This window comes from Lepisosteus platostomus, chromosome 10 (assembly GCF_059453375.1).
Source record: "Lepisosteus platostomus isolate fLepPlt1 chromosome 10, fLepPlt1.hap1, whole genome shotgun sequence".
Taxonomy (NCBI): Eukaryota; Metazoa; Chordata; class Actinopteri; order Semionotiformes; family Lepisosteidae; genus Lepisosteus; species Lepisosteus platostomus.
The window spans coordinates 25,491,530-25,513,442 of record NC_142620.1 but is presented as its reverse complement, the minus strand read 5'-3'; the positions used below and the strand labels follow the sequence as shown (position 1 = coordinate 25,513,442).

The 21,913-nt window shown below is 36.6% G+C and overlaps 1 protein-coding gene across 11 annotated transcripts in view; it reads right to left on the bottom strand.

Moving 5' to 3' along the window:
* LOC148653629 (gephyrin) overlaps positions 1 to 21,913 on the bottom strand; it is a 502,682-nt gene that overhangs the window by 339,417 nt on the left and 141,352 nt on the right. For all 11 annotated transcript variants that reach the window (XM_088648883.1, XM_088648886.1, XM_088648885.1 and 8 more), the window contains exon 2: positions 10,481 to 10,559. In XM_088648883.1, the coding sequence (XP_088505009.1) occupies positions 10,481 to 10,559 (79 nt within the window). The remainder of the gene's footprint in view (positions 1 to 10,480; positions 10,560 to 21,913) is intronic.

The window sequence follows — 21,913 nt, the reverse complement described above, 5'->3', positions numbered from 1 at the left end:
TAATTCTTAAACAGCAGTGCCTTAACAGTTTGTACACTGACATTCAATAGACAAAAATACACAAGAGGGACTAAAGGGACTAAAGATGATACAACATCAGAATTTTCTTTATACAAAAACTACACCATTTTCACATTTAGTGGTAAGTACAATGAAACTTAATAATTGCAGCCATTTTAGCATCAAGTTGACCTTGACCTTGGTTACTCAGATACATCACAGTCGTCTTACTTCACACTTGCCTAGGCTGACTGTTAAAGGAACGTTCTGAAGTCTCTCAAATACCACACAGAGTGCAAACAAGCTCAGGCCAACTGGAAGAATACACTACAGCATCATCCAAATATATCTCACAATTTTTGTACACCTGTCAGTACAAGTTGCTGACACATGGCTGGAACATTTTGCATACCAAAAGTCATCACTGTGTATTTCAGAAAATTGTCTGGAGTTACGAAAGCAGAGATCAAAGCTGTTCTCAAAGATGGTTTTCCTAACTAATACATCAGAAGGACTACAGAAACTAAAATTACCCTGCAGCTAGGATCACACCTTCCCCCTTCTCTCAACAACAGACTACATTTCTTCTAAAATTCTCTCTATTCATTGTAGGTTTCATTTCACACCTCTCTTCACCTATCCTGACTTCACACTTCCTGATTGGCCAATCTTTCTGTCCCCTGCTCCCACCTCTCGCTCCTCCTCTCTCCCAGCTTTTGTTTTCCTGCTACATTACCTTTGCTTACTGCCCTGTCTTTCTCACACCTGAAGAAGGCTCCACAGCCTAAACATATTTTCTTTCTTCTCTTTTCAGCATGGAATAAACCTATTACTTGTTCCTTTGCAGCCTGCGCATACTGGCGCAGCTACCCACCTGAACTACTAGGTGGCACCTCTACCTTAACAAAACTAGTAATAAAATGAAACTGTAAATGCACAGTATGTAGTGTGACTTTCACATACCCTATCACTATGCCTTGTAAAAGCATACTGGAGTAACAAGAATTCTGGCCTAAAAAAAGCAAACTGTTAGCAAGAATAAAAGCCTGAGAAGCACCAGTATTGCTCAAGATCTTATAAGCTTCAGGGCTTTCAGTTCTCCAACATAGATGGATCATATCCCTCATTGATGACTATTCTACATTACATTCAAACACACAAGAAAATGTCTGAATCAAAGTGACACTTTTGCAATTTTGTTGTTTATGCTTTAACATAAGGCAATCAGCAACCAAATGGCCTGTTTTATGGCAGTAAAAACACTCTTGTTTTTCCTTAGTGTGCAAAGAAGCAGACCTTGAGATTAGATCGGATGTCATGGTAGATGTTGGAACTCTTGAGTATTTGTCATTTCCATGAAAGAAGGGTTGAACAGAATTTTTGAACACATTCTTATGTGTTAACACAAACTCATCTGCTAACAGAGCTGTTTATGAGAACAAGGTAACTTTCTGCTTCTGTCAGGGAGACAGTTTATAAATTCTTCAAACAAAATTAGCTGTTTGTCAAAATTGGCTTCTTGGCAAGCAGTACACAACTTCTCATAAAGAACCCCTTTCTCTTGTGGAAACTCAAGAAAGGTTTGATTTACAGATTTATTATTTTTTGTAATTTTGAAACCTTTGATGCCTCAAGTATGCCTCAGGGACTAATTCATAGGTGTGCAACACCACTGCTTTAACAGTATCGTATTCACTGTCACTGTATAGAAATGTTGCAAAGCAGATATTTTATTGATAGCAGGTTTCTTTAGTGTCTTGGTTTCCCTAAGGATGTCAGATAGTCACCTTCTCTGAACTCTTTCAAATCTAGATGTGAAACCTTTGTTTTTAGAAGGGCTTTTATTTAACTTATTCTGCAAGTTGTGAGTCTTACATGTATGTTGTTTGTTGAGTGTACTATTACTCACAGGTTTAGTATTAGAGTGTTCACATTGAAAAATAATATACATGTGCTGTGTTGATCTTAGTGGCATTATAATAAATCAGGTTGCTTTACTAATTCACCATCTCTCAAAAAGCACTGAACCTCAGGACTGTAGAACTGCAGCATATCTAAGGCATATGTACAGTTAATGTACATCTCTAGATAAAAGCAGCACAAATGCTACTTTATACAGCACATTAAGTGATTTAAGGTGGTCCAACTCCATTATCATTATGAGATGGTATGGTGTCTTTAAAATTGAACATATTTGCTTCACAGTGTGTGTCCCATTGTTTTAAAATGTTGGGAACCTGAATTGAATACATGAACAAAGATGTGCCTCACATGCAAATCACACGAAGTCATCTCCATAGATATGCCGAAACAATAGCGTAGGTTTTTAAAGTCACTACAATACAATATGTGTGAAATAAATTTAATTTAAATTTAATAATAAACTGTTTTTAAAATATCCGTCTAAGTATTTTTTTGTGTAGAACAGCCCTACTATCTTTTTTAATATTCATTTAATATTTAACACATGGTAACATACAGTATAAAATTAATAAAAGTTTAAACAGGATACAAATTAAATTCTACAATTGGAAAAATGTTTATCCGTATGGGACATTGACCGGGATTCGGAACCAAGCATTTTTGGGTGACAGCCCAAATACTTCCACATGCCATGCATTTATTGTGCCACCTGGTGGTTTTACAAAGCAGTGCAGTTCTGCAACAGAATATTTTAAAAACATGTATTGGAACATGTAATGTGTGCCACTTGAGACCCATTATCTGTCGTGCATTCTGAATTGTTGGATCTGTACATACATATTACGCCACTCAAGAGTTCAGAGTTTGAATGCTATATACTCTGGATGAAATGAGGACAGTAACACGAATGTAAGGTCTGAGGAAGTGAATTGTTAACACCAAATTGAGGTTTCGAGAAAGGGCTACAAGCATGAAACTGGGGATGAGGATGAAGGATTATGGTAACATAGAACATGAAACATGACCAAAATTCTAGTCTACAATTCAGTACGGGTAGCACATTTTTCCTTGGATTTGATACTACAGTACATACAAATCTGGTACTGTAGTAAATAAATCAGTACAAACTGAGGGTATGATACAAACTCATGTATTGTGCAACTAACCCTTCCTTGAAAGGGAAAGCTTTATCAACATCCAAAATCAGATTTTTGAGTAGAGCCTGTTTTAACTCTTTAAAAAGACTTAATACATAATTATGCATTTGGTTAACAGATTGGAAATTAAACTTCATGAACTGCCTCACAACACCAAACTGTTATTGCTGAGCTTAAGGTCAATTTTATTTGAAATTTTAGCAGCATGTCTTCTAGCATGTGTTTAAATAACATCTTTACTCCTGGATTCATAGCAGCTGTAAATGAAATCTTATTTGTATCTTCATGTGTTCAGTGACACATTAAGAAGAAAGTGTTAAAAGAGCAGTCATCACAAAACCCTGCTCACTGCTGTAGCGGCAATGCTTGTTAATAAGACAGAATTAAGCGTTGATATGCTCCTAAAGGAGGCCACATCTCACCCTCCATCTCTGTGGTGCAGCCACAGAGAAAGAATTCATGCAGGCTGATTTAAGATGTTTTCTTTTGATAAGAAACAAGCTCCCAGACGGGGATGCAATTAGCTAAGCCTGGCTATCATGATCAATGGTCATCCATTGGCGCCTATCAGTCTAAGGAGTGCCGAATGGACATCGGGACTGCATTCCTAAGTGTCAAGAGTAAGTGACTTATATCTCACCTTGACCAACCAATCAGGGACTGGCAGGGCGTGGTAATACCACGTGGGTCTCCAATGCCCGCCAAACTCTCAACCAATCAGCACACATCTGGGTCTTGATCAAAAAGGGAGCGCAAGCTCAGTTCTGGGCTCTCCTTGGCCATTTTCGCGCATCCTCAGAGACAATCACGTGACAACTGCTGTTGTCTGCAAAAGGACTTGGACTTTGTTCTAAGCGCAAGGCCGAGGATCCCGTACGTACTCAGAATTCTACCAACGTGAATGCTCCGCTTGATCAACGGCAGCCTACAGTTGGACCCTCGTCGACAACCTGAATAGCTTATTCAGAAGCAGCGCTGGACCGGGAACAAACCAGTTTCTTCCCAGGCAAAAGAGTGACTTGTGAGGACTCGCAGTCACACTCTGTGCATAGAGACTTTCTACTAGCCAGCCGGACTGCTGGTAGATCCCCTCGGAGCAACGACTGCCCTGCGTGCCGCAGTTAGATTCCTCCGCCCGTCCTACTCCGAGCTGCACCTCGACTGGTTGGCCGGTAGCCAGAGGACGCCGACACAACGCCCATTGGACAACCGCTGGAACAGAGGCTGCAACAGAGCCTGTCAGCTGGTTTGGTGTTCGTGCCGGGAAATTCCAAATCCATACACAGTGGATAAGTAAACCCCATGTTCTACATTGCGTCTCGAGAATTCAATTGTACCTCAACACAAGTTGTTATCAATTTAATTCATGAGTAATGTATTTACTTCCGAGTTTAGAGTAACAGTGGGTAATAACACTGATTAGCGATTTGGTAACCGAACGATATATATTGACATATATTCTCTGTTGTGTATCTCTTTGTGTTTGCATCTCTTCGAGATTATATACCTTGTATATTGATAACCCTCCAGTAAGGTCTGCCGCTCGTATCCAGGAAGACTAGTATATGTTTGGTGCACAGTTTATATTAATAAATGTATCTCGTGTATTGAACCCGTGTGTGTGCGTTGTTAGTTGTTCTGACGATTGATTTTCTAAAAGCCCCAACGAACAACCTCGTGATTACTGCTACAATTAATAATTGTCTCAGTAAACCCATCAAACCACTACACTGCTTTAGAACCCTGTGTTCCACCCTTTGCTATCTCTCTATCCACTTCACTGCAAATGGCACCCCCTCTGCATATATCATGATCAGCATTGCTTGCTACAAGCAGTACAAAAGATAAGTTGTTGGTGTTTGTGTTATTAGTGTTATTTGATATCCTTATTCTAAAGGCACTACTAGAGAGCATGCACCATGTTGCACAATCTAATTTAGATGAAGAAAAAGGGTTATGAACACAGATACCTTTATAGATGATTCAAGAGGAAATATTCAAAGCACATATACAGTACAGTACATTGAAGCATATACATTAGAAACTTAGAAACTACAGCATAAAAAGGGAGAAAAATAACTTAATTAAAAGACAGTGAGATATCATGTTTCTGAAACTTCATCTTTAAATCAGCACTTGATATTCCCTTAGTCATATTGCAGCTATATGTCAGAACAATGTTTTCTCCTGTTTATTACATTGTTCTTCAAGTCCCTCTACCTTAATAAACAATAATATGCTTTCTCAAAAGGTGTGCAATGTGTCACTTGGCCCTTACCATACAACTGTTATAAAACCACTCTATTAACCTATTAAAGTGTTCTAAAACAGTAAATAAAATAAATTAAAAGTAAAAAAGATGACTGTATACGCACACTAACCAGCTCTTGTAGGTGTGCTGACAATGACCACATAACAATGTCAGTACAAATGCATAAGCTGTGAAAGTTGAGAGCACATTAGTTGTGAGATTAGATGTATCACCAATTAACTCTGTGAATAGCTTTCACATGGCACTGAACTTCTGGTCTCTTTTGAATTGAATTTGAATGGAAAGCATGGCACATGAACAGTTAAGCAATGCACGAAAAAAAAAAAAACAGGCTTTTTGGTTGAAGCATTTCACAATGAAGCAAGGTCTAGCAGAGCCGGTGGAGATCATAGGGCCTGAGAGGATCCATCTGGGTGTGGGTTCTCAGAACCATCCGTGCCCATGTTTTCATGAACAACAATCAGACTGCTTGGCTTGGAAGCTATTGAGATTCCTCTAGTTCATTTCCTTAAGTGTTTTACAAAGCAAAAAAAGGAACTCAAGAGAAAACAATCTTGAACTGAATCTCAGCTAGGAGATAGAGCCTATCTGATGTAACTGGGTAGGAACTTCAATGTGTAAAATGATTTAACAACAAAGTAACCTGCCTCCCACTTTATGTATTTGAATTCTAGGAATGACACAAATATTGAGAGCTAAAAACTATTGATGTACATGAAGGTCTTCAGGTTTCAGGTCTTAATTTTACATCATCCCTTTAAAATGACTGTGAGTCAAATTAATTTGGTATTTAAAAATAAAAAATAAATTTTGAAGTAAGGTTGACTGATTCTAAAATCAAGTTCAAATTTAACTGATTGTTTCTTCTTTCACTGATATCAGCTAGGAAACCTTGCTCTTACAGAAAGGAGGTTCTACACATGACTTGTACTAGTTATTGATATCTAAATAGCAAACCCAATCCCCCCATGTACAATGCATTCTGAATCAGTAGAAATACGTAAGGCAAAATCTGTCTGCCTGCCTGTCTGACACTGATCTCTCCTTCCCAAATCTGCTTGTGTTTCATTTATCCAAAATCCTCATTGATCTGCCACTGTCTTTGCACTTTTGATCAATTTTCCCACAAAAAGGTGTAAAAGAGATGCTCTGTTAAATATTATTTCTGCATTATACAGTATATCAATGCCCTCGTACATGCTCTGAAACATAAAATTGAAAACATTTAAGATTTCAATAATTTGAAAAGTTTCTAAAACATAGGTGCTGTTGCATACTCTAGTGAGTGGAACAAAGAGTTCACTTTAAAAGCAGTAGTCACAGGGAGCTATGAAACTTGAAATCAAACACCAAAAACCAGAACTCGAAGGGATGATGTTTGCACTGATGGTAAATCAAAAGGTTATTCAAATCTCACAGAGCTAAGTGGTGTAACAATTTGCATGTTAACAAAAACTTGTACTGGTACAAACTGGTACAAAATCCACTTAAAGCATCAGGCTAGAATCCAGTATACCTTTACTTTTAACTTTGGTTAATCCTGAACTCTGGGTAAGTAAAGAATAAGTGGAGGTGAAGCATCTTGATCCAGTCATGGGGCAGAATCATTTGCAGAATTTTGGACTCTGTCATTGTGTGCAGAACATTAATGCATCTGAGAGTAAGAAACTGATGACTCTCAAAGTCTGAGAGAAAGCAATGTAACACAACAAGAATAAAATAATAACATTTTGCATTTGACAATTTCAAGCACCCCACTTCAAACACTTACACATATCTTGTAGATTGCACTTTGTAGCAAAATACAGTACATGCAGATTCTAGTTAATTCCTAATTCCACATGATCAAAACCTCCTTGTAATAAAATCAAAGTATTGTATATCTGAAGTAAACATGTATCTACAGTTTATGATACTGCTATTAATCTGCTAGTTCTCTAATACCTAAATGATGATTTTGACACGGCTAGCAAGAGGAAATGCCCTGGCAATTTTATTCATGTCTTTTGAGAAATACCAAGGGCTAACAAACATACTGTATATTGAAGGAAAAGACTTGCAAAAGAGATGCAAAAGGCCCTGTCAGACTTCTGTCAAAGTAGCATATTTTACATAGTACAGTGAAAAGATTACCATTTACAATATTTAACTTCCTCCTTCAGCATGTTCCATTTGAGCTAATTTAGACACACATCATAATATACTGACAGCAATTTTCTACTTTTGAAACAAAATATTTAAATGTTCAGGGTCAGTTTTTGAGATTTAATACATTATGAAAAAAAAAACAATTACGGAAAACACCTGCACCTAAAATAACACAAATTACAACCATTGTTTCCAACATTCTTAGTGAGACCACTAGCATTTTTCCAAAGACATCTAATCATATTAACTTACCTTTCATTTCTAATTTTATTTGCAAACTAAGCTGAATCATTAGTCTCAAATGCTTTCAAGATGCCTGCACTAGATTCATGAATAAATGAATACAGCTATTGAGAGAAAGTTTTAAAAAGCTCCTAAGATGGCTCAACCTGGGAGAGAGGATACCCTGAACAGCAGGGGAGATTAAATACTCTGCAAGCACTCTTGCAATTTTACACTGAAACAGAGTGACAGATCACATAGGAGTCATTTAATAAAAAAGATAAGAGACGACACTAAAAAGTAAATTTAATTGAAATGCCAAAAGCTTCAGCAACATTCTGCCAAACCTTGTATCTGAGACTGTTAGTCTGAGTCCTGTATGAGAGATTCCCAGCTGAGAGATTCCCTTTCTTCCCCCGGGAGATGGGAGAATGGACAGTAGCTGGGACCAAGATAATCAAAACATCTATTATGCGTCACATCATACTGTCCTTAAAATCATGGTTTGATTAAATTGTATGTGCCCTACTGCTTGCCCAATCATGACCCAAACAATTCTCCAAATGTGCCAAATTCTTGATCTTGATCTTGACAGAGCAGGCATCACATATTGGGTACAACAGACATACAGGAAGCAGTCGGCTTCAGACTGCAAAAGGGCTTTCAACCCTGACCTCAGTCCTTCACAGTGTAATGCACTGGTATGTGCCTCTGCTTAGATTAGAAAAGGGGTGTAGTGGCAAAACATATTATTACACTAAGAATTAAGTGTTACAAAAGATTTCTAATAATCTTTGTGTTCCCTTGACCAAGCAGCTTTGGCCTTTGAGTTAATGTACAGGAATGAGGCTAATAGGACCATCTAAAAAGAGACATCATAAAGGTACATTCAACGCTGAACCATCTAATGATATATAGTACAGATGGGCTCCATAAGCCTGTAGTCTGTTTCTTCCCAAGACCATGGTGCCAAGGTCACTGTTCATCACCCAAAGTTAGATCAACCAATGGGGGATCTGTAGGGTTGGTTCCAGAACTATACCTGATAACATTCCAACCAATCACTAACTTATGATGCCTCACCTTAAAAACTAGCACCCAACTCTTTTTCGTCTGACTGGCTCCCCATTATAACAAATATATAATATATATATAATATAAATAAAGATTAAAAATAAATAATAATGCCACCATCTCTCCCTTGAAGGCTGGGAAGCACATAAAAAATCTTCTACACTATTTATCCACTATCACCCTTTCCTGAAAAACAACAACAATGGCAATAGCAAAAAAGTCTTAAGAGCAATAAAAAACACGATGCATAAAAATACATGATTTCTGTAACAAAGGCTGAGCCATAGCTACTTAACACACTCGCCTTAAATATGACAATGCCAAACAGTTTGCAAGCAACAAGATAAGGTTTAGATGAAATGTGGGTATATTCCAGAATTTAAAGAGGCCCAATCCCACCTTCTCCTTCTGCAGGATCACTTTCAACTTAGGTTTGTCATGAGGATAATGCTGCAATTGATCACATATTTTTTTGTCCAAGAGCCTTAGTCACTAAGTACTCATAATATTTTATACAAATACACACATACAAAATCGCACTGGGGCCAATTCTCTCAGAAACAATTCAACTCCCAATTTTTCTTTGGACTGCGCAGTATTGTGTTATATCATACTGTGCTGTAATTAACCGCACATACATATACTGTACAACATATACAGTAAATGCAGTTTTGTACCATATGGTTTTAAAGCCTATACTACAGTATAGTATGTGTAGAATATTTTTTAGAATTGAAATCTAAAATAAAATTATGTTTTCTTAAATTAGTACAAAGACAAACATAGACTGTTAATGCAGATGTAATCCTGAAGGAAAATGTTGGATTCACAAAGGCTTATAAAGTATTTTTTATATATCTGGATGAGTAATCTTGCTTTGTGAAACAGTCCTACTTTTATTTTAATATCAATTTAATATTTAACATACTATGATATGTAAAATGAATAAACATGTAAATGTAATATATAAATTAAATGTTATTAAGATTATCTCCAAGGGGCTGGGCATTGTCTGGAATTTGAACTCAGGATGTTTGCGTGAAAGCCCAGAGTTATTCCACATGCCACGTTAAGCATTCACTGCACCATCTGGAACTTTTACAAACATATTTTGTGTTACCACTGCAGTATAACGCAGTGTACACTTTGCAGTATGGCACATGATGTTTCGAGCATTTTGAATGCCTGGATCTGTACCTTCTCCTCACAAAGAAGATTTCTCAATACGTGTGGAGTCACATTTTATGTCGTTGACTAGGTGTTGTTAATTGCATTTCTCTGAGTGGCTATATAATTCCAGGCATTGGATGCAAGAGCAGTGCAGGCTAGGTATTTTTTCCTTGCAGAACGTTACTGGAGGTTACAGGTTGAATGTTTATTCTGTCCTTGAGGGAGGTTACTGTTTGGGTGTTTATTCTGTCTTTGAGGGAGGCTAACGATTGGGTGTTTATTCTTTCCTGGTGGAAGGTTACAGGTTGGGTTTTTATTCTGTTCTTGTGGGAGGTTAGAGGATGAGTGTTTATTCAGCCCTTATAGGAGCTTACAGGTTGGGTGTCATTTCTGTTGTTGTGGGAGGTTACAGATTGGGCTTTTATTCTGTCCTTGCGGGAGGTTACAGGTCGGGTATTATTTCTGTCCTGTTCTAGGTTTGGAATTTATTCAATCCTTGTCGGAATTTACTTACAGAGTCGGATCATGAACAAGTTCTTTCAGGTTGATTCCACTCCGGTCTTCGGCAAGGTTCCGAAAGCAGCTATCACTCACTGCAAGAAAAGCAAATATATAAATAAATATAAGAAGGCAGGCTCCATAGAAATGTTCATAGTTGTTCCTCTGAAAATGAACAATAGTAGTAAAATTACCACATTTAGTGGATTTAGTGGATTAACAATAACTTTTATCTGAGGAGAGCAGACATTTGGGAATGGAAGTCCATAAATGCTGAGGTGAGAAGATTATGTAATGTATTTGTTCTGTGTTAAATTGAAAATGTCTGTTTCACCCTTAATTGAAGCCCCTGTCACCAAATTAGAAAAACCATCAGGAAAACAGAATCTCTGTTTTATCTCTTATCTCATTTGTTACCGTTTTGTGAAATAAACTGTTAAAATGAAAGGTTCCCTGTGTGTTGAATGTACATCTCTTTCTCGATGGTCCTCCAGTTTTGTTTTCTTTAAAACCAGATGTTGAAAAAAAATATTTGCAAACTTTTCCCAAATTCTATTTAAATAATATATATTACCTAATTGCATTTTAAGTAACCGTAGCTGTTTGTTTATGCACAGGCATAAATACCTGCAGAATACCTGGAGATGAACAAATAAAACAGAATATTACAAACTCAAATTAGGTTACAATTCTGCTTTTTGTGTGAGTATTAGCTTCATCCTTTCTTTGATAAAAGAAAAACCCTTTATATAGTCCAGACTTGTACAGAAATGCAGAACAGAAATGTATTAAATAGACCAGTTTAAGAAAAAAACAGTTTTTTAGTCTGTTCAGTGCCTGTGCTCTGCTGTTCCATTTTTATTTTCAGTCCTGTAAAGATACAATGCACAGCAGAGATTTTCTTTAAGGAGCAGAAGCCACATGTTTGCCACAATGCTGCAATAAATACAACAAAACGTGTGTTTCTCAGAAATTCAGCATTTTTTATTCATATTGATTTATTTTATCCACATTATTTGTTTTTTGTTACGGTACAGAATTCCATCACTTAACTGCCAATGTATCACTATGATTGGAATACTGTGTTTGTGGAATGCTTAGAAATGTAGTTTTTTCTACATGTATTCAGTGCCACACTAAATTAAAAACTAAAGCATTTCTTAGTGATGGGTTTATCATCAGTTTCATTTTCAATTACACTGCAAAGAAACATTATACAGTATATAATATATAAATATTATACATAAACAACAAATAATCAGAAATTCAAACACCACCTCCATCTTTCAAAAATCAACTGAGCGATAGAAAGATTTTTCACGGTATCAAAGTAAAAAATACAGTGATACAGTGTAGTCAGATTACTGCGGCAAAGTGTTTTGATATGCATGGCTGCCTCTGTACAGTTCATAAACTACTTAACTAAGTCAAGCCCAAATGAAGTCAAGACCAACATTTTTATACCATTTCAGCATTGTACAGTATGTCAGCACTTGACTAAGTTCATATCCAGTGTAACTAAAAGCTTTGCGTGGAAGGGAGGTGTTCAAGCTTGTTGATAATTAAATTTTTCATTTTTCATTTAAAAAAAACATGAATACAATTAGTTCAGGTTGGTAGCTACGTCAGCATGCGTAGTGTGCAAAGGAACAAGTAATAGGTTTATTCTATGCTGAAAAGAGAGCTGACCCTCACACCTGAAGAAGGCTTCACAGCCGGAACGTTGTGTTTTCTCTCTTCTCTTTTCAGCATGGAATAAACCTATTACTTGTTCCATTAATACAATTAGTTGCATTCTTTTTATTGGGCAGCCTGCATTAGTGGAATTCAGCTTTGATAAAGGCATCTACCAAAATCAATAATATTTATAAAATTTGCCTTTTTATAAATAGCACAACCAGGAACATTTGTTGTTGAAAATCAAACTCCCTAGAAAAATTAAGCAGTAAAAAAGAAATTGGAAAAGGTAAAAGTAAACCCTTTAGATTTTGTGAATACTGTACTGTCCAGTCAAGGAAACATAAAATCCAAAATACTTATCAATTTTCTCGTCTGATCATTTTCATTGTCTGATTATGATCAAATTTTCTGGATTTATATTTATATTATATATTTATATTAGTATTAGATATTATTTTTGCAGAATATGCTTTACATTTTTGTTCTTTAAATCTGGTCTTCTTATGCCTGCCCATGCATCATTCCTCTGATCATCCTGAATATCCAGTTTGTATACTCTACATTATGGGTTAATGACCATTTCCTGGTGGAACTTTTCATGATGCCTTGAGAAAAGATTTGGGAACTGAAACCCTATGGGGGCCCTATTGAAAACTCGACAATCAATACCACAATTTATGATGTTTCTCTTTATCTTCAGAAGAGCAACTCAGAATAAAGAAAAGTAAAATTTATATATTCTGCTCATATCTATCCCATAGTGCTGCAGGGGCAGCCTGTGTTACATAATTAATTAAGGGAAACTCAGAGTCACAGTGCTCTGTGGCCAGGAAACTATCTTGAAAAAAATTGGATTCTCTAGATCACTGAAGAGGATGAGGCTGGAAACCCACTGCTGCCTACAGTGGTCATGTGATGATGAACCAGCCTTTTTAAAATGTTTTAAAGAGTTCAATATAGTCCTGTAATTACAACCACCTCCTTCACTGGTGCACATCCTTTTTAATCAGGTTTGTTTGCAAAGGGCTTCTATTTACAGATGCAGCCATTCAAAATGGGTGAGGTATTTCGCGGCATACCCCGGTGGGCGTGTCACAGTATCACGCAGTATCACGCGGTATCACGTGTGTCACGTGTGTCACGTGACTAACTATCCGGCGTCGCCTTGTAAAACCGCCAGGGGGAGCTTAACCTCTCATGTACAGCATTTGAGCCTTTAATTTTGAACTGTGTATTACAGCATGTTAATCATCAGTCATTAAAATGTTGGTATATATTATGAAAGCAAGATTGCTCAGTTGGACAGAAGTACACAACCTACCTTTATCAGAAATATTTATGCATCAAAGCCTTTACTGAAGATATTACTAATAGTATTAATAATGGATGACTTTGGACAAGCTGTATACTCAAAGTATAATTTCTTTAGCACATTTGTACAAGCACTTGGAATCTGTCCAAGCCATACTTTGTCAGGCATTTTGTTTTACTTCAACGGGGCATAAAAACTTCCTTGCTTTTAACAGGGCGTTTCATAATTTCTAGCTCCGAAAATGATTTAAAATGCAACACCTATCATTCAACTAGAGCTTAAAATATCACAAGGAAAAATACACACCGGTATTCCATTTCTCCCTAAACATTGTAAGCTTCGAAGTCTTTAACTAACGTGAAACCGGAGTCAACAAGCATACTTTAAGAATTTGATTAAAAGGGAATATAATATGGAATCGCGTATCTCAATAATTTAATAACGGTATGATTATATCCGTGTACTGCGGCAGAGCTATGTAGGGCTGTTTCGCCTGCCTGATCATGCGAGCTGTCTTGTAGCCTACTGGTCTAGGTGCGTGACTACCAGCTGACAGGTTGGGTGTTCGAATCCAGCTGGTGCTGTACTTTTTATTTTTATTTATTTATTTTTTAATCGCGTAACATAAACATATTACCGTATGCAAACTGTACTGTATACAGTATGTATATGTATATTTAATGTCTTAACTGTGCCCGTTTAATTGAATTAAAAAAAATATTTAACACGAACATTAAGCTGCTTACATCTTCCGCCTGAGAACAGTCACCCGTTGCTACCCAACGCAGAATGGTGATTGGCTGACACCATCTGACACCCCTCTGATTGGAGAAAAAAGACGTGCTGGTGTGCTATACCAGAAAGAGGATTTCTTTCTATTCAAAATGTGTATTTTAAAAGTTTAAGAAGTAAAAACCTTACAGCGTACACAGATTTCTAAACTGATCAGGATCGTTATCTTTGTCTTATGCATAATAATGTTCACCGCTCTGTCCAGCAAAATAATAATAAACTTTATTTTATATAGCGTTTTAAACGAATAAGTAATTAGATTGCTCATAAACCTAATCACTTGCTTTTTCTTTTTATTTAGGCTCAGATTTCAACTATAGATCGTATTATTAATAACCATAATAACAACCAACCAACAAAAACAACCATATAAACATAATGGTGGTGCTGGACCTTCCAGTTTTATTTATTTATTTTTTAATCGCGTAACATAAACATATTACCGTATGCAAACTGTACTGTATACAATATGTATATGTATATTTAATGTCTTAACTGTGCCCGTTTAAGTATTGAATATTCATATCTAATTTTACCACTGAAGGGAAATCTTAACATAAACATACAGTATATGGCTGGTCTCGGTACTTTAAAGAAAAAAATACGCACCAGTATTCCATTTCTCCCTAAACATTGTAAAATTCGAATGAAACCACTAAATAAAGACATAAATATAGAAATCTTAAGATTTGTTTTATTTAATGTTGGTAGCAGGATGAACTGTCAGAGTGTATATTTTGTCGCAAAGTTGCTACAAGATGTTAACAGTGAAAAAGGTATTTAGAAATGAGTTATTTCAAGATGAAAAAGAAAACATACACGAAACATGGTTTCATTAAGACCAGAATCGGTCTTGAGATATTTTTAACTTGATTTACAGTATTTGAGAGGTATGTCTTAACACCGATACTACAGTGCTTAAGTACTGCTCACGTATATGTTTCTAGGTTTATATTATGCATTTCATACGGTCAAATTACTTTTGAGCAACTAATAAGAAGCGCTAAACGGTATGCGTTTTAGTTTCGTTTTGTGCTGGAACCCGTGGATTGATTAGAGATATCAAGTACATACAAGTCATTTTTTAAATGTTGTAGTTCGTCTTGAAAAAATGTTACGAGTACATCATCTATCAACAATTACACAGGTTCTGTTTCCATATTGCGGATTTTGGTTAGGTACAGTATTATCAAATCCAGTGGCGCTGTGTGTTACTTTACTGAGTCCCAATCTGTGATTGAAACCTGTAAAACCGGTTTAATTCGTCACAGCCAGCACTCTTCAGGTGTGAGGGTCTTCTGCTCAGAATGAAACGCTAAAATGTTTGTGTATATTCTAATGGTAGTGGGGGCAGGGTGTGTGGGAACAGGTTTGTTCTTCACACCTGAAACATTTTCTCTGAAAGGATTTTCTTCGAAGTTTAACCGATCTTGTTACAGCATGTTACAGTTTACTATTATTAACCATATTAATTTTAAGTGCTTAATGTAAAATCTTGTAAAAATATATTTTCATTGTTCAAATATACATTAATATACATTAAGTCTGACTATCATATAATAAGTTAAATACAAAACTAAAGAAAAAATAGGGTTAAATATAATTCAAAATATTTTGCTAACAATGTTAACTGTTTATGAATAATAAAATGTATTAACTAAGGAGTAGGATGGCACAGTTGTTAGTATGTTTTTTGTTTTGTTTCTTTTTCATAAATACAACAGTAGTACCTGATGTCTCAGTGGCTTTCAAAATTAAATTATGCATGCAAACCTGTGAACTAGAAAGATAACTAAGATTTTAATACTAATTAAATGACCGCGGGCACTTCCCACCCCCCCTACATTCTCAGAGTAGAACAGACTAACCTTCTAATGAAAGACGGTCCACCCCCCACGGACAGGAAAAGTGCCCACAGGCACTTAAACTTAATATGGTCAGTAACGGTAAACAGTAACATGGTAAGAAGGAGCACGTACAAACGTTTTCGAAATAACCACATGTAAGACTCTGATCCTAAAAATGTTTAGGGAGAAAGTGGAATACTGGTGTGCTTCCAGAAGAATCAGTATGGCTCAGAGATTAAATAAAACTTCACAGACATTAACGAAGAGCATAACGCGTGTACTGTATACACTGCAAGTACAACCCAACTCTCTGCAGGAGTGCTGGCTGTGACGAATTGAACCGGTTTCACGGGTATTTTCAAAGTAGGAGGCGAGATTTCCAGCTAAAGACACCCCCCCCTCAAAAACCCAGTAAATACAGTACTTACTAGTTAAAGGCTAGGCTCCCGACTACGGCGAAAGGAACCCTTCTTTCATTAGAAGACAATGAACATATTTTAGCCCTGAATGAATTAATAGCAAACATGGTTTACATAAAAGACATTTTTCCAAGAAAGTTTAGCCTTTGTCACTAATGAAACCACTAAATAAAGACATAAATAGAAAAATCTTAAGATTTTTAAAATACATGACTTTGCTAAAATTTATTTGAAAATAAAAACAATTACAACCGCCAGGGGAGAGAGAGAACAGGGGAGGGATGTTGGTTTTGCATAAGGAGCGGGGCTATGGAAAGTAGGTATGTTTGGGAATGTGTAGTTACATGTTCTGGCTGTTTGTGAATTATCGTTGTTGAGTATGGAGTGTTGAGGTATTGATTTTGTGTAATGCTTTATGTTGAAAATTGAGGTGGATTTTGTTTATGATAAACAGGATAAACTGGGATGGGAGGAGGGTTTGGTTTTGCATAAGGGGCGGGATTATGATAATTGGAGGACTTTGCGAGTGTAAAATGGTTTGATTATTTGATTTTGTATTGTGGTTGTTATCTATGTTTTTGGTTGGTATTATGTTTATATGGTTGTTTTTGTTGGTTGGTTGTTATTATGGTTATTAATAATACGATCTATAGTTGAAATCTGAGCCTAAATAAAAAGAAAAAGCAAGTGATTAGGTTTATGAGCAATCTAATTACTTATTCGTTTAAAACGCTATATAAAATAAAGTTTATTATTAATTTGCTGGACAGAGCGGTGAACATTATTATGCATGAGACAAAGATAACGATCCTGATCAGTTTAGAAATCTGTGTACGCTGTAAGGTTTTTACTTCTTAAACTTTTAAAATACACGTTTTGAATAGAAAGAAATCCTCTTCCTGGTATAGCACACCAGCACGTCTTTTTTCTCCAATCAGAGGGGTGTCAGATGGTGTCAGCCAATCACCATTCTGCGTTGGGTAGCAACGGGTGACTGTTCTCAGGCGGAAGATGTAAGCAGCTTAATGTTCGTGTTAAATATTTTTTTTAATTCAATTAAACGGGCACAGTTAAGACATTAAATATACATATACATACTGTATACAGTACAGTTTGCATACGGTAATATGTTTATGTTACGCGATTAAAAAATAAATAAATAAAAATGAAAAGTCCAGCACCAGCTGGATTCGAACACACAACCTGCCAGCTGGTAGTCACGCACCTAGACCAGTAGGCTACAAGACAGCTCGCATGATCAGGCAGGCGAAACAGCCCTACATAGCTCTGCCGCAGTACACGGATATAATCATACCGTTATTAAATTCTTTAGATACGCGATTCCATATTATATTCCCTTTTAATCAAATTCTAAAAGTATGCTTGTTGACTCCGGTATCACGTTAGTTAAAGACTTCGAAGCTTACAATGTTTAGGGAGAAATGGAATACTGGTGCGTATTTTTTTCTTTAAAGTACCAAGACCAGCCATATACTGTATGTTTACGTTCCAAAATTAATATCGTTTATGGCCTTCACACGCGTTACAGTATGCTCCTATTCTTTTTATGCTCAGCTACTAAGATTTCCCTTCAGTGGTAAAATTCAATATCTACAACGGGCACAGTAAAGACGTTTACAGTACAGTAAGTCTTTCTACGACAGACCAACGGACCACGAGTGCCCCTGTCGGTCAACCAATCACGCACCGCGGTATCGCGTGTCATCTTACCTGCGGTATCTGTACTGCGGTGTCTGTACCGCGCACTTTGAATGGCTGCATCTGTAACTCTAGCTTGTCTACATCATGTCAATCCTTTCCTGGGTGTTAGTGGTTACAACTTCAGTTTACTCACATGCTGCAGTAAGAGCTGGCTTAGGGTTCAGCAGAAAGAAATATTTTCCTAAAAAATTCAATAAGAATAATGTATACTGGAAAGTATTTTAAAATAGGCATTGCTTCTGTAGTTTTACCTATATTTATAGCATTTCCTATATTTATACATAGTTATATATAGAATTATAATATGTAAGTATTTCTTACACAATAAATTTTTTTCTGCATTTTTCACATACTTTATGTTCTAACATATACAGTACATGATTTGGAACCAGGCAACAATCATACCAGCTGAAAAGCACAAATCCCCCAAAACATTAAATGATTTCAGACATGTGGATGTGACCTCTTTAGTTGTGAAGTCATCTGAGAAAAATGTGGCATGTCCTCCATCAAGTAGATGTATATATTGTATATATTGTAACGCATAGGTGACTATTCATTGTTATTAAAATGACTTAAATTCGATCATGTTGTGATATTTAGAAATATACATTTGTTTGGTGCGAGTGAGGTTTTATTTAATCTCTGACCAAGGGAAACGTTTCATTTTTTCAAAGAAATGTTTGTTAAAAAAAAAGTCATGGCTCTAGTGGGATTCGATCACAGACCGTGTGACGTGGGAGTCAGGAACCTAACCCACAGCGCCACCGGCAAGGTCACATGCAGAGTGCTGAAAAAGCACTACAGAAACATTATCAACAGACAATGTACAGCGTGTACTATTCTTGTGTTGCGGTACATGAATATAATTATATCGTTATTAATTTCTTTAGATACGCGATTCCATATTATATTCCCTTTTAATCAAATTCTAAAAGTATGCTTGTTGATTCCGGTATCTCGTTAGTTAAAGACTTTGATGCTTAAAATGTTTAGGGAGAAATGGAATACTGGTGTGTATTTTTTCTTTAAAGTACCAAGACCAGCCATATACTGTATGTTTATGTTCCAAAATTAATATAGTTTATGGCCTTCACACGCGGTACAGTATGCTCCTATTCTTTTTATGCTCAGCTACTAAGATTTCCCTTCAGTGGTAAAATTCCATATAAATATTCAATACTAAAACGGGCACAGTAAAGACGTTTACTGTAAATCTTTCTGCGACAGACCAACGGACCACGAGTGCCCCTGTCGGTCAACCAATCACGTACCGCGGTACCGCGTGTCATCGTGCGTCACAATGCGCGACGCCGTAGCCAATTACCTCCGGTACGTGTCTGTACCGCGTACTTTGAATGGCTGCATCTGTACATGGCCCTGTGTGAAAAAGTGATTGCCCCCCTGTTAAAACATAAATCAACTGTGGTTTATCACATCTTTGGGAAGCTGAGTTCAATTTCTCTAGCCACACCCAGGCCTGATTACTGCCACACCTGTTCTCAATCAAGAAATCACTTAAATAGGACCTGCCTGACAAAGTGAAGTAGACCAAAAGATCCTCAAAAGCTAAACATCATGCTGCTATCCAAAGAAATTCAGGAACAAATGAGAAACAGAGTAATTGAGATTTATCAGTCTGGAAAAGGTTTTAAAGCCATTTCTAAAGCTTTGGGACTGCGAACCACAGTGAGAGCCATTATCCACAAATGGCGAAAACATGGAACAGTGGTGAACCTTCCCAGGAGTGGCCGGCCGACCAAAATTACCCCAAGAGCGCAGCGACAACTCATCCAAGAGGTCACAAAAAACCCCACAACAACATCCACAACAACAACAAAGAACTGCAGGCTTCACTTGTCTCAGTTAAGGTCAGTGTTCATGACTCCACCATAAGAAAGAGACTGGGCAAAAATAGCCTGCATGGCAGAGTTCCAAGACGAAAACCACTGCTGAGCAAAAAGAACATAAAGGCCTGTCTCAGTTTTGCCAGAAAACATCTTGATGAAGACTTTTGGGAAAATACTCTGAGGACTGACGAGACAAAAGTTGAACTTTTTGGAAGGTGTGTGTCCCATTACATCTGGCTTAAAAGTAACACAGCATTTCAGAAAAGGAACATCATACCAACAGTAAAATATGGTGGTGGTAGTGTGATGGTCTGGGGCTGTTTTGCTGCTTCAGGACCTGGAAGACTTGCTGTGGTAAATGGAACCATGAATTCTGCTGTCTACCAAAAAATCCTGAAGGAGAATGTCCGGCCATGTGTTCGTGACCTCAAGCTGAAGCGCATTTGGGTTCTGCAGCAGGACAATGATCCAAAACACACCAGCAAGTCCACCTCTGAATGGCTTAAGAAAAACAAAATGAAGACTTTGGAGTGGCCTAGTCAAAGTCCTGACCTGAATCCAATTGAGATGTTGTGGCATGACCTTAAAAAAGCGGTTTAGGCTCAAAAACCCTCCAATGTGGCTGAATTACAACAATTCTGCAAAGATGAGTGGGCCAAAATTCCTCCACAGCGCTGTAAAAGACTCATTGCCAGTTATCGCCAAAGCTTGATTGCAGTTGTTGCTGCTAAGGGTGGCCCAACCAGTTATTAGGTTTAGGGGGCAATCACTTTTTCACACAGGGCCATGTAGGTTGGGATTTTTTTTTCTCTTAATAATAAAAACCTTCATTTAAAAACTGCATTTTGTGATTACTTGTGTTATCTTTGTCTAATATTTCAATTTGTTTGATGATCTGAAACAGTGTGACAAACATGCAAAAAAATAAGAAATCAGGAAGGAGGCAAACACTTTTTCACACCACTGTAGATCCTTAAATTAATATCATTATTAATTTCTTTAGATAAGGTTTTTCACTTTGATAACGAGCACAAGTATTCATAGAAAAGGTTAAAACATGGAATACAGAGGGAGTTTCAGAAATTAAACAGAGGTCTGGAACACCCTGTCTCAAAAATAGATGTTTAATAAATTGTTTGTGAAAACAGTGACAAATAAACCTGAAAAAAATAAAAATATAAAATACAAGCATTTTGAAATTATTAGTTGTTGTTAATAAATCACTTAACTTTGAACATGTTGTGATATTTAGAAATGCCAACAAATTCAATATAGTGTCGATAATATTAAGTTTTATTTTTTCAAAGAAATGTTTATTTGTTTAAAGAAACCTCATGGCGAGAGCTGGGTTTGAACCCCCAACCTCCAGCATGCAAGTCACATGCCAAAGCCATGACACCAACACACCGCTTGACAACTTAAACTATAGCTGAAAAGGCCAAGCAAAAAGTTTCAGAGTAATTGCGGGTGAATGAGTCAAATTAATGCAGATGTTTACAATGAGAGTGTACTACTGTAATAATATGAGCTATATGAATATAATTATATTGTTATTAATTTCTTTAGATGCGCAATTCCATTTTATATTCCCTATTAATCAAATTCTAAAAAGTATGCGTTTTTTACTGCAATAACGGTCGTGAATATTCATAGAAAAGGTTAAAATATTATAACTTTTTATGACATATATAAACTTAATACAGTCAGAAGGAGCATGTAAAAATGTTTCCAAAATAACCATAGTATGTAACTGAAAGAAAGACTTTGCTGCTTAAAATGTTTATGAAGAAAGTGGAATACTGGTGTGTATTTTTTATTTAAACTACC